The 14,228-nt window shown below is 43.4% G+C and overlaps 1 protein-coding gene across 3 annotated transcripts in view; it reads right to left on the bottom strand.

The window, feature by feature from the left end:
- Window positions 1-14,228, bottom strand: part of KITLG (KIT ligand) — an 85,349-nt gene that overhangs the window by 10,812 nt on the left and 60,309 nt on the right. For all 3 annotated transcript variants that reach the window (XM_081878327.1, XM_081878326.1, XM_081878325.1), the window contains 3 exons: window positions 10,132-10,311; window positions 7,862-8,024; window positions 6,461-6,550 (listed from right to left, as the gene is read on the bottom strand). In XM_081878327.1, coding sequence (XP_081734453.1) covers window positions 6,461-6,550; window positions 7,862-8,024; window positions 10,132-10,311 — 433 coding nt within the window. The remainder of the gene's footprint in view (window positions 1-6,460; window positions 6,551-7,861; window positions 8,025-10,131; window positions 10,312-14,228) is intronic.

Here is a 14,228-nt window from a genome sequence, read left to right as displayed (position 1 = left end):
AAACCTTAGTAGAAACTTAGGAAGCTGCCCTTTCCAGACTTGTGTCCCTGCCTGGGGCATCTAGGTCAGTGTTGTTTGTGCTGACTGACAGTGGTTTTCCAGGTGACTTGGAAAAAAGGCAGGATACTCCCCATCCAGCTGCCCTGTGGCTCCAATCAGGCTGGACCAACCTGCTTCAGCCTGGATCTGGTCCCAAATTAGTTCAGTGAAGGGACTAATGTTTAATTGGATTTTTAAAAAACAAAAGCAAAAAGCAAAACCTTAATTAAGCATCCAGCTAGGATGGGGGCGGTGATGGGAGATTTTGCATCTTTCAGAGCAGGTGCAATCTGTCAAAGTACCAGAGTAATGGACTTTCCCTCCTTGCTCTGCCAAGTGATTGAAGTGCTTTCAAGCTTGTCTGTTGCAGATTTGCACAGAGCAGGGGGGGCTTACCTGTCTCCCCCTGCCCTCCAGGATGCTGATAGACTTAAACTCTAATCAGCTTCAGCCAGAATGACCATTGGCCAGGGATGATGGATAGTGCAACTACAATGGGGAAGAAGTGGCACCGGTTTGCCACCCCTCGCATAGAGGGAGTCAGAGGATGAAGAAGGTTCTTTTCTTTTCTTTGATGGGGTCGAAAAGTAAAGAATTATATAGCTGCTGGCTTCGGACCTTTGGTTCAGGGTGTTTTATAAGGTGAACCTCTGCAGTCAGCAGTAGGCAACAATGGAGCAAGCAATGGAGCTTACTCCCAGGAAAGCATGAAGAAGATTATGGTCCTGTTATTCTATCTACAGCTGCCCTATGCATATAATGGATCAACCTTCCTGCATTTTTGGATTCTATTTGGAGGCATGGACTCTCCATAGGGAGTGATCAATGATCCTGTATCACTTTATTTTATGTTTTCTTACAAAGAATTTTATTTGCCATTTTGCTGCCCATTTATCTAAGTTTGGAGCCCTCTGCAATTGACTTGGGCTTCCACTCTCCTGAATATGTTGGTTGTTGTTGTTGTTTAGTTGTTTAGTCGTGTCCGACTCTTCATGATCCCATGGACCAGAGCACGCCAGGCACTCCTGTCTTCCACTGCCTCCCGCAGTTTGGTCAAACTCATGCTGGTAGCTTCGAGAACACTGTCCAACCATCTTGTCCTCTGTCATCCCCTTCCCCTTGTGCCCTCAATCTTTCCCAACATCAGGGTCTTTTCCAGGGAATCTTCTCTTCTCATGAGGTAGCCAAAGTATTGGAGCCTCAGCTCAGGATCTGTCCTTCCAATGAGCACTCAGGGCTGATTTCCTTCAGAATGGAGAGGTTTGATCTTCTTGCAGTCCATGGGACTCTCAAGAGACTCCTCCAGCACCACAATTCAAAAGCATCAATTCTTTGGTGCTCAGCCTTCTTTATGGTGAATATGTTGGTATCATCTGCAAATCTGGCTTCCTCACTGCTTGTCCCAGAATCTGGATAATTTGTGAATAAATTAAATAGCAATAGTCCCAATACAAATACTTGGGAAACTTCACTGCTTAGTCTTCTTCACTGTGAACATTGTTTGCTTGCTCCTACTCTCTGTTTCCACTTGCACAATCAGTTACCAATCCACAAGAGGCTATGTCCTCTTATTCCATGCTGTGTTTACTCTGGTGAAAGCATTTGGTCAAAAGCTGGATCCATCCAATCTACATTCTTGTTGATACTCTCAATGTACCCTAAATGAGGCATGCCTTCCCTTTGCAGAAACCATAGGGATACTACCTTGCAAAGATTTGTTATTCTATATAACTGAAGGGTTAAAAAATGCTTTCCCTGCTCTTACCAGGAACAGAAGTCAATGGACATTTTGCTTCCTTGATCTCCCTTGAATTCTTTAAAACAAAAACAAAAACCTGGCATTGTATTGCTTACCATCCAGTCCTTGGAAAGCTAATTGATTAGTGGCAAGTTGCATTTTGTTTTTGAGTTCGTTAAGCAATCTCTGGTGTAAGTCATCTAGATTTTGTGATTTTTTCATTTTAAATCTGTCAATAAGCACTCAAGCTCATCTGGTCATCGCTATATTACTCGGCTCTACAGATGCACCCCCAACCCCCACCCAATGTAGTTCAGTTCTGAGTCTGTCCAACAGTTTTTTAAGTGTAAGGTAAAGGTAAAGGGACCCCTGACCATTAGGTCCAGTCGTGGCCAACTCTGGAGTTGTGGCGCTCATCTCACTTTATTGGCTGAGGGAGCCGGCGTAGAGCTTCTGGGTCATGTGGCCAGCATGACTAAGCCGCTTCTGGCGAACCAGAGCAGCACACCAAAACGCTGTTTACCTTCCCGCTGGAGCGGTACCTATTTATCTACTTGCACTTTGACGTGCTTTCGAACTGCTAGGTGGGCAGGAGCAGGGACCGAGCAACGGGAGCTCACCCCGTCACGGGGATTCGAACTGCCGCCCTTCTGATCGGCAAGTCCTAGGCTCTGTGGTTTAACCCACAGCACCACCCGCATCCCTTTTTAAGTGTAGGTGGTTGCAATGAATTTGTTTGCCTTCTCTTGTAGTAATCCTTTCACATCTTTGCTTCCTGGCAGCCTGAGTGCTAGCTTCTTGCTTGTGATTTTCCCTTTTTTAAAAAATACACCTCCATCAAGCACATCACCCCATTTTAATGGTTGTGCTGATCTGGTTGTTGTTGTTTTCCTTCCCTCAAACTCTGCTGCTGAAGCTGTAAACTGAAGTAGAAGACTAGTTCTGAGAAGAGGCAGTAGAAAGAGGGACTCACCTGTCTCCCCCTCTAGAAACTGCCGCCAAAGGGAGACAGTTAAGAAGTTGCTCCTCTGCCCTCCCCATGCCAGTCTTCTGCTTCAGTTTACAGCCTCCACTGCTGCATTTTGTAAAACACACACACACACACTAGGGTAGGGCACAAACTTGCACACATGTATAGCTTGGGTTTTAATCAGCAAAGGCGCTGTGGATCTTAATATTTCTATTGTAACATCGTCAAGCTTCAAGAATGCAGCAACTCCCATCTGGTGCCAGGCAAGGTGAATAGAGTTGGAAAACTGACACAATGAACCACATACTAATCCTGCTGCCAGCTTTGTCACCCATGGATTTGCTCCAGATTAATTAAGACAAGATTTTAATCTATGTTACTTCAATGCTTTTCACACCTGCACATTTAGTCATATAATTAAAAATAATTGGGCAGAGGAACAAATATGCAGAGCCGATCCACTCTGCTTTAAATTGCAAATGTATTCATTCTTAGGGAACTTACTGACTGAATGCCATGGGTTTTTTTGGTATTGCTTTTAAATGTTTGATTAATTGGGGACATCAGAGACTGAAAACATGGAGCCACAGAGATCAGAAGGGTGGTTTCTGAAAGGATGCGTGCCAAGCTTCAGCCAAATGGCAGAGGATGGTGCTTTGCTATAGCAGAGAGTCAAGCTCTCTGTGAAATGCAGTCACTGATACAGAGGCCAGTCGGAGAATAATACAAATAAATACAAAATGAAGAATGTGAAACTGGGTAGCTCCACATATTGCATTAAAAAAGATCCAAAAACAGCTTCTCTGCCTTTCTCTCCATGCAAAAACCTTGCTGGAGAAGGCACCAGAACACATCACGTCACTCTCTGGGGCACCTGTGAGAAATGACTATTAGCCACTGTATGGGATCTCGAGGAGATAGTGATCTGACATGGTCCACCCTTCCGTCTCTGGTCTCTTCATAATTCTCCTATCTGTATTTTATTACTTTCAATATCCCTTGTGAAAAGGCCTTGGATGTACTGATGACACTGGTCAGCAAAGCCTTTGATGTATAGCCTGGCATTTTTGTCTTTTGATGTAGAGTAGCTCTGGTTGAGCCTGTATCATCCTAATATAGGGGTCAGCAAACTTTTTTCAGTAGAGGGCCAGTCCACTGTCCCCCAGACCTTGTGGGGGGCCAGACTATATTTTGGGGACAAAAGAAGAAGAACCAATTCCTGTGCCCCACAAATAACCCAGAGATGCATTTTAAATAAAAGGACACATTCTACTCATGTAAAAACATGCTGATTCCCGGGCCGGATTTAGAAGTCTATTGGGCCGGATCCAGCCCCCCGGCCTTAGTTTGCCTACCCATGTCCTAATAGGACACAGGTCTATAAAATACCTGGCTATGGAGCATGCCAAGTAGAAGCTCAGCAGAGTCTATCGGTCATAGAGCTGTGCACCAAGACTATCTGGGGGGACACTTTCCCACTCCTTCCAGGCTTCTCAGTGGCAGATTGAGGTGCTGCTTGGTAATGTATATTTTGCTTGCTATATGTAATAAAATCTGTAATCTTCTTACCCAATTGTGTTTGTATTGCTTCTGAATCTAATCATTCAAAGAACCATCTTGCATTTAGCAAAACAGCCACAATACCCCCACAGATGGAGACAGCAATACTTCTGAATACGAAGTTGCTGGAATCTACAGGTGAGGAGAGTACTCTTTTGCTCAAATCCTGATTGCTGGTTTCCCACAGGCCTCTGGTTGCCACGGGATGCTGGACTAGATGGACCATTGACCTGATCCATCACGACAAGTTGTAGTGAGGAGTTAGCAGCCCCCAACAGTTCCTGTTTAGCTGATTGCAGCCTCTGGGAGCTTGTGGCCAGGACTTGTAAACAGGGGTGTTTGCGAAGGTGTTTTGAGGGAAAGGCCCAGAATGCGGTCTCGTGGTGTGCATAGGACCAAGAGACAGTGACCTGCAGCATCCTTGCTATATTTGTCTTCCTGCCTGAGAATGTGCACTATTCTACCTGCAGCAAGTGCAGTCTGGTTGCCTTGCTGGAAGAGAAGGTGTAGAAACTTGAGGCCCACCTATAACCACACTTCAAGCTACTGGGCAAGGTGAGGAATTTCTCGATAGAGCTGAGTGGACAGTCCTGGAAGAGCAATGCAGGTGGGGTGCCCCCAAGGAGGAGGAAAATTTCCTATTCTGGGAGACAAACCCCTGGAATTATATCTCCCCCCTACACACACATGGATAACCTCCAAGTGCCCTCACACACCTGCCTTTTTGCTGCACATTTTAACAAGGTAAACCCCTGACTTGGATTCTGAAGGATAACCAGCTTGGCTTACCATCACAGCCAGATGGCTAAGCAGAATAGTAGCTTGTCCTTCTTTGGTTGTCCACTATGGAACTATGCCCTGGCTCTTGAGACAAACTTCACGTGGCAACTTCATGTGGCAATTTTGAGTCATCATTATATTAGATGTTAATGTGTATTTCCAGCCCCTAACAAGGTTCCCGGAAGCCTGAAACAGGACCTTGTGTAGCCATGTACGGGACTTAGCATATACTACTGAAACCTTCCAGCAATGTAATATAGTGCTAAGAGAGAGGTAGCTCACAACCATAGCATACATTTAAAGCTCAAGGCTTCCTCCAAAGAGTCCCAGGAACCGTAGTTTATTTAGGGTGTTGGGAATCGTAGCTCTGTGAGGAGTAAACTACAAGTCCCAGAATTCTTAGCGAAAAGCCATGTGCTTTAAATGTATGGTATGAACACAGCCAAGTTCTCTTGAACTTGACTGGGAAGCAGATTCCACAGTTGTGGTGTTAATAATACCAGCCAATCATTTGCAATATGGACTCCATCCTGCAATTCCTAATTGGCGCCATTATATAACTTATACAGTGGTACCTGGGGTTACAGACGCTTCAGGTTACAGACTCCACTAACCCAGAAATAATACCTCGGGTCAAGAACTTTGATTCAGGATGAGAACAGAAATTGTGCTGCAGTGGCACAGCAGCAGCGGGAGGCCCCATTAGCTAAAGTGGTACCTCAGGTTAAGAACAGTTTCAGGTTAAGAACGGACCTCCAGAACGAATCAAGTTCTTAGCCTGAGGTACTACTTTACCAGCTGTGGGGAACCTTTGTCCCTCCAGATGCTTTTGAAGTAGTACAACTCTCAGCCCCATCAAGCATTGCCAAAGGTCAGGGTTGATGGGAGTTGTAGTTCGGCAATATCTGGATGGACAAACGTTCCCCACACCTGCCTTATAGCAACAAATAAAAAACAAACCCATGTGTTCTTTCTCACTATGTTGCTGCCTCCACCTTAGAAGTGATGTCAATTCTAAGTGTTATTACTACTTACTAACACTTATAACTGCACAATGTGCTTGCAATAAACTGTATTCCTTTGCAAGCACAAATGCTGATTTATTTATTTCGTTGATATTCTACCTGTCCTCCAAGGACCTCATACTTCTCTTCCTCCCCATGTTAACCTCACAATAACCCCTGTTAGGCTGAGACCAAGTTCACCCAGTGAGTTTCATGGGTCAGTGTGGATTTGAACCCCTGTCTCCCAGGTCCTAAGTCCAGCAATCTAACCACTACGCCACATTAGATACTGACAACACACACCCATTCCCTGCACAATGCAGTTGTTTCCCCCTGTATAAATCAAATACAAATGGGTACAATACTTACGCTCGCTGCTATCTCCACTGCTGTCATTCTTAAGAGAGCTGGCAGCAACAGGATGTAACAAAATGGGCTCTGTGACACTGTTGCCGGCATCTAAGACAAACAGAGTGGATTGGTGGTCTATATTTGGGGAAACTGCAGATTATTTTGCCTGTATTATAGCATTTAACCAAGTCAACGGAACTGTTTGCAAATAATATTGACCAATAGCAACAATGCAAATATAAAAAATGGATAATAGTGACCCCCCCAAAAAAATCTGTTTTTTAAAACTACTCAGCTGTACCTCAGCTCAAACTTCAGAGCTGTCTTTCCTATTGGGCTTAGTGGTGCGTTGCACCAGGGTGCTGGCCTTTCAGGGGCGCCCCAGTGAGTGGGAAAGCTGTGTGGCTTTGCCGATGGCCTCCCCTTTCCCTGCACGCCCACCAGCTGTGCCCTGTCAACCATATGGCTGGGGGGCATGCAGCCTCCTTCCCAAGCCTCCGCGGGAGGAGCGCGATCTCCGCAAAGGCTTGGGTAAAGGTCGACAACTCTTGCAAAGGGGGGGGGGGCGCTAGAGGGATCTTTGAACCACGGCGCTGGATATGCTTAAGACGGCCCTGTCGAACTCCCTCATAATAACCCCAGAATATGCTTGCAACCATTTTAAGAAATAGTCACCAGAAGGCCTACTGATGTGGATCAGCCCCAGTATATTGGAGGGAGGTGGAGAAAAACAGGGGGATTCAACCCTTTGTCCTCTCTGCAGTCCCGATCCAACTTCCCCCAACACCTTTCACCCCATTCACATAGGGAAGAAACCTTCCATTAACATCAAATGATTGTCACATTCAGCAGCTGATTGTCACTACTAGTAAGATCTATGTCCATATATAATCAGCTGCAGCTTTATATAACTATATGTGCCATATTATACAGAATTAGCACAGTCTTGCTAACAGTGCAGTCCTGAAGTTGGCATGCGGGGCAATCCACAGGTAGTTTAGCTGTCCAACCAAATCCCTACTGGGCTCATTCCTGCAGGGTGAAAGTGAGTTTGGAGGAAACTCATACGGTTCTCTGTCCATTTTGTAACTCCCAGCAACAACCTAGATTGATGGGATGGAAAGAAAAGTCACAGGTGGTTTGGGATACATTGGAACCAAACTGCTTCCCAGTCCTCTACAACATGCCCATGGACCTCAGAGCTCAGAAAGCAGCTGGGCCAGGGCATCAAATGTTTCCAAGGTGGCAGAACAGGGAAATTTGATATTGGACCTCCTTCTCCAAAATCTGAGACGTCTCTTCAGTGTCTGAGTGGAAGATTAGATATTTCCTCCGGCCCCTGAGATAGCTTCCCGGGGACCATAGATGATCAGAGTTTGTGTCATTTGAGGACACATCCAGATAAAAAGGAAGTCTTACCATTTGGGGAGGGCTCTGTTGCCGAAAGCAGAACACAGTCGCTCTGTTCTGGTGCTTTTGCAATGCTTTTGTAGACATCAATAGTGCTATTAAAGTGCTTAAAGAACTCTTCTGGAAAGAATTTACCTTCTTCATAAAGATGGTCATTATATTTTCTAAAGTTCTAAGGGGAGAAAAATAACAAAATCCATTTGTAAAGGAAGCACAAATAAGCTGAGCTACCACAGCGTGAAATGGTATGGATCATGAATAGATGGAAATGGGTTTAACAGGTGGTACAAACTGGGAGGTCAAAACTGTAAATTATAAATGTCAAATTCAGTTGGACACATTTTCCTTGATACAAAAGCTCTGTTCCCTGGATTGCAATTGATTTCTTTCTTGCTGCAAAACTTTATCAGTTAATGGCAAAACTGGCTCCAAACAATATGGTTTTCAGTTACATCATACTTCTTTAACATGATATTTCAGTTAACTACTAAAACATGGTTACTTTGTGTATTGTAAACATGGGGATACCTTGGGCCAGATTGCGCAATACTCTCCTGATCAGTGCCATGCATTTGTTTGTTTTTTTATACTAAGACTTATACCCTGCTTCCCCCTTCATTTTAACCAGCAAGTTAAGACAATAATACTAAATTCATGAGGCAGGGAGTTCCACATGCAGTATGCTGCCACCGAAAGGCCCTTCTGCCACCAATCATAACACAGAAGTGGCTGAATCTAGACTCATCAAAGAAGTGTTTCAGTTTAAAGCGTTGTATATCGCACATACAACACATAAAATCGGTTTTTCTTTACCTGTCTAGCTGAGTCAAGGTCTTGACATGCAAGAGGGTATCAAGGCAGCTTCACGTGGGCAGCAACTGATACTGATATAACTTGATCCCAAGATGTTTAGGTCTTTAAATGGAATACCTAGTGCTTTGAATTGCACCCCTAAATCATATGGCAGCTGGTGCAACTGATAAAATAAAAGTGGTGAATGAACTCACCACTTGGCCCCTGTCAAAATCATGGCAGTGGCATTTTGCACCAACTGTGGTTTACAGGTTGTTTTCCAGAGCAACTCCATGTGGAATGTGCCACAGTAGTTTAATCACAATGTAATAAAGACACATGAATCCATGTGGCTGAAACAAGGGCAGGTTTTACACCTGCCTGCCTTCAACATCATGGGAGATCTATGTGAAGGCATAATTACTTCAACAGTATAATGTTATATGCCAGTAACATTTGTAAGATTGCTATCACTTAAATTTTGGGGTAAGCAGTCCTTGAACAGATTTCCTAAATCTGTTTTAGCTATTCCCAATGGCTCAAATGTGCAGTGACTTTGCTTTTGGAAATGTGTGTGTGTGTGTGTGCGCGCGCGCACACACGCACACACACAAACTATGCAGGTGGCGTGTACGAAACTGCCTCAGAAACTCACTTAGATTTAAAAAATAGTTCTGTAGATGTCCAGAGCTTCCTTAGGTGTGTGGAGCCTTAGGTGTGTCTCCCAGACAACAAGGAGTCCATCCATACTGTATATAAAAAGTAGTATTGCATCCCCAGTCAAATATTAAGGATGCAATCCAAAAAATGCTTACTTGGGAATAAGTACTATTGAGCTCAATTGGGCTTACTTCAGAGTAGGCATCTACAGAATCACACTGAAATAAATGATAAAAAGTGGACAGGAAATCTAGTTGCAGGCAGACTGAGGGTCTTAAATATAATAGCAAGAAACTAGTACAAAGTGAAACAATCCTAGAGACAAGATAATTTCCGTGTAACACTCAATAAAGATTTAGCAATATAGGCATAAGCAAGGGCAAGCCCAAGCAAAGTCTTGGGCTTGTGTTTTCCACACACACACCCCCTTCTACTATGATTGGAAAAAGGACCTCTGCAGCATTTAGTTTCACTTTTAGAAAATCCTGGCTTGATGTTGTTACCTGTGAACTACAGACCATGGTTTAAAACAAATTCCAAAATTTTAAAACAATCAAACTGCAAACTGACTTGTTTAATTAACAACTTTAGAATAAATGTCTCTGATTTGCACATGAAGAGCTGGGATTTTCTGAAGGCAAAATGAAGCACTGCAGAAGTCTTTTGCCTGGCTGTGCAGGAGGCCGAGATGGAAGCAGGTGCTGAAGCTCAGCCAGGATCCTTCCCACTACATACAAACCAGTCTATTCTGTTCTGTTCTGGTCTGCTCTCTATACACAAAGGTATTATTTTGCAACCAAGAGGGAAGATTAATCTTAGATTATTACCTTATTTTTATTAGTAGACAGGCATGCCATTAGATCATTGATGATCCTTGTGAGATTATTGATGATTGAGTAATTACTTAAGACATCTGACATATCTGAAAAGTCTTTAAATCTGTGCAGAAGATTATTCAGACTCGCTGACAATTCAGGAACCATCAGATACAACCAACAATGATTAGGCTGTCAGGGGTGATAAAAAGAAAAGAGAGAGAGATTACACTCCACACACAACTGTTTAAGTAATTTAAAGTGTGTAAAAGTAGATTAACGTGTCCTTTCCAATAGGTATTAGCTTGCACTTTGTCAGATTGAAAATTCAGCTGCCATTAGGTTACCTGCTGTTTTCTTGAGTCCTTTTTGGAATTCCTGACAGTCCTTCTTAACATAACTAGGTCAGCCATGACTGTCAGTAGATGTTGCCAGTTCTGCTTTATCCCTGAGTCTACCAGCTTCAAAGCTGTCAAAAAAATCACTGCTAGCGTTTAACTTCTTTCACACTGAAGTATGCGGGAATCTAACACACAATCTTGTTCTTCTTTACACAATGACTTGTAGATTGATTATTATGCCTTTTATTATTCTAATTATGCTATACTTTTTTTAAAAAAGTGTATCTTCACATTAGGTTCCACAAGACACCTTTGCTGTAAAACGCATTATGCAACCCCACCATCCCACAATTTATGCCTTGAATTTGTCTATCTCGATGTCAAACATGGTTTACTAACACTCACAACTAAAGCACAATTTGAGATCTTTAATGCAACGATTCGGTGGAGCTGCACAGGGCAGGGATGGAGAACCTATGGCCCTCCCGATGTCACTGGATTCTAGCTACTGCAAAAATCTTAACTGAGAGCAAACAGAGATGTCAAAAGCAAATAAACCAATACTGTAGAATCATCTTGGAAACTGACCCAAATGATGAAACTCATGGTGTGTTCATTTGAGAAGCAGAAAGACCCAACTGAAGAAGCCAAGGGCCTCATTTACAAATTTCATGAGGACGAAGTACAATTTTGACCTGAAGTATATCAGTCTATTGCATTTATTTAATGAGCATTTATATGTGCCTTTATTTGTATTTGCACCCACTGCCCTACATGCAGAATTCTACAACACAAATCCTCGCTGCTAATTTCACTATCCTTTTTCTGGGTGGTCCACCATAAAAACAGTTGTTGGCAACAAACTAGGAAGATGGTGGGGGGAGAGGAGTAAAGGAGAACCATAAAATTCACTATACAGCTTGGTAGCATATTTCAGAGATAAGAGAGTAACTCAAATCTATTAATTCTGCTGCTCCTACAAACACTAACTTTCAGTAAAGAACATCAAGTTTATGGAAAACTGAACTTAATAGTAACATTTAAATCATAGAATCATAGAATTGTAGAGTTGGAAGGGACCCTGAGGTTCATTTAGTCCAACCCCTTGCAATGAAGATGTCCCGTATGGGGATCAAACCTGCAACCTTGGAGTTATCAGCCCCATGCTCTAACCAACTGAGCAAGCCACAAAACTTGGATTACCCACCCTATCTTTTTCAACACTCGCAGAAGAAGGTTCTTCCTCGTTCATGCTTCCGTTTGCACATGCAAGAATGCACACACACACATACACACACTAAAACCATTTTACTTACTCTTCCTGCCAGCAAACAGACTTCCTTTGGCCTTTAACTGAGCAGCACCCACCCACACTATTCTTTGCAGTTTGTACATTTGCTTTTTGGCCCACAGAATTAGATGCTTGGCTGAAAGTAATTTGCAATGCATTAATTTTTTTTATTAAAAAAATGTTGGCATTGGATGCATTTTATAGATCTGTGTTGCTGACACATTTTGGCTTGGAATATTTTTTGTTGCACCAAGTGCCAAAATCTAATATATTTCTTCAGTTGACTGAAAGCATGCTAATTGGGCTTGTTCCACCTTGCCCTCCCCCACATATTGATTTAAGTTTAAAACTGATTTAAGGGCTATCACATGGAAGGTGAAGAAAGCTTGTTTTCTCCTGCTCCAGAGGGTAGGACCCAAACCAATAGTTTCAAGTTACGAGACAGGAGATTTCTACTAAACATCAGGAAGAACTTTCTGGCTGTAAGAGCTGTTTGACAGTGGAGCAGACTTCATTGGAGGTTTTTAAGCAGAGGCTGGATGGCCATTTGCCATTGATGCTTTAGCTGAGATTCTTGAATCACAGGGGATTGGACTAGATCAGTGTTCCCCAACCTTGGGCCTCCAGCTGTTTTTGGACTACAACTCCCATCAGCCCTCGCTAGCAAGACCAGTGGTCAAGGATGATGGGAACTGTAGTCCAAAAACAGCTGGAGGCCCAAGGTTGGGGAACACTGGACTAGATGACCCCCAAGATCCCGTCCAATTCTACAATTCTATGGTTCTGTAAGAACTTCATTAGATGTTTTGAAGGGCGGTACTGTTATAATACTGATGATCTGCAGCTTTGGCTTTCTTATTCATCAAAGCAGAGCTGTACACTGTGTAGATGAGGCAGCATGAAAACACACCAATGGAATTTATGAATGACCACTTCACATCCAAACTATTGTAAAGAACAGTCCAGAATGGATTCAGTGTCCATGTGTTTTTAATTTAAGGTACTGAATATTGTGAGAAAACTGCACCACAAGTATGAAAACAAAAAGCTGCTCCACTGATGTGGATATATTGATAACCGCAGTTCCACATTTTGGAACACTTGGGGGAGGGGGAATAGTGGAAGGAACTAAGGGCCTCAGACAAAAGAAACTCAGAACAGCTGTGCTGGAGCAGACCAAAGGACCATCATTTCTTATGCTGGCCGGCTGGACGCCTTGGGAATGCATAAACACAGCATGAAGATCAAAGAAACATTGTTGTTGTTGTTGTTGTTTAATCGTTTAGTCATGTCCAACTCTTCATGACCCCATGGATCGGAGCACGCCGGGCACTCCTGTCTTCCACCGCCTCCCGCAGTTTGGTCAAACTCATGCTGGTAGCTTCGAGAACACCATCCAACCATCTCATCCTCTGTCGTCCCCTTCTCCTTGTGCCCTCCATCTTTCCCAACATCAGGGTCTTTTCCAGGGAGTCTTCTCTTCTCATGAGGTAGCCAAAGTATTGGAGCCTCAGCTTCACGATCTGTCCTTCCAGTGAGTACTCAGGGCTGATTTCCGTAAGAATGGATCGGTTTGATCTTCTTGCAGTCCATGGGACTCTCAAGAGTCTCCTCCAGCACCATAATTCAAAAGCATCAATTCTTCGGCAATCAGCCTTCTTTATGGTCCAGCTTTCACTTCCATACATCACTACTGGGAAAACCATAGCTTTTACTATACGGACCTTTGTTGGCAAGGTGATGTCTCTACTTTTTAAGATGCTATCTGGGTTTGTCATTGCTTTTCTCCCTAGAAGCACGCTGCATTATACCAAGTCAGAGCCTTGGTCCAGCCTAGCTCAGCATTGCCTTCACAGACTGGCAGCAATTTTGATGGCCTCAGTTGGGATTTTTTTGCAGATCAACCTGGAGGAGATCTTTCCATGCAAAGCATGTACATCAGGCAAGCAGCAATGTTGAGAGGCTCACACGGCAGTCCAAGAAGTAAGGATTCCCATCTCCTCTTTTCCTTGTCCCACTCCCAGTCCTATATCCAGCCTCCTCCCCTCCCTATTTTATCGCTTAATATATCTGGATACTTGTCCTGGAAGCTTACTGTCTTTTCCACCTTTTCCCTCTACTGGTTGGGCAACCTCTATCAATTTGACACTTTCTAATCTTAGCTTTCACTGTTATTACAATATTAATATTTTAATAATAATGTTTTTTATTATTTGCTGGGGGCAGGGAGTGTATTAGCAGAAGAAAGGAGCTATGTTGCCCCATTTGAAAACATCTTCCAACATCACCTAAAAAGGAGGGAGTCTCTTTCTGGAAAGAGAATTAACCCCTTGTGGCATTGTTATTAACACAACGGGGGTGTTAATAATACCAGTTGTAGGATTAATTATTATGTTCTAAATATAGTTTGGGATGTGGGTGGCGCTGTGGGTTAAACCACAGAGCCTAGGACTTGCCAATCAGAAGGTCGGCAGTTC

Source organism: Podarcis erhardii (assembly GCF_964252035.2).
Source record: "Podarcis erhardii genome assembly, chromosome: 10".
Taxonomy (NCBI): domain Eukaryota; kingdom Metazoa; phylum Chordata; class Lepidosauria; order Squamata; family Lacertidae; genus Podarcis; species Podarcis erhardii.
This window is presented reverse-complemented; position numbering and strand designations above follow the sequence as displayed.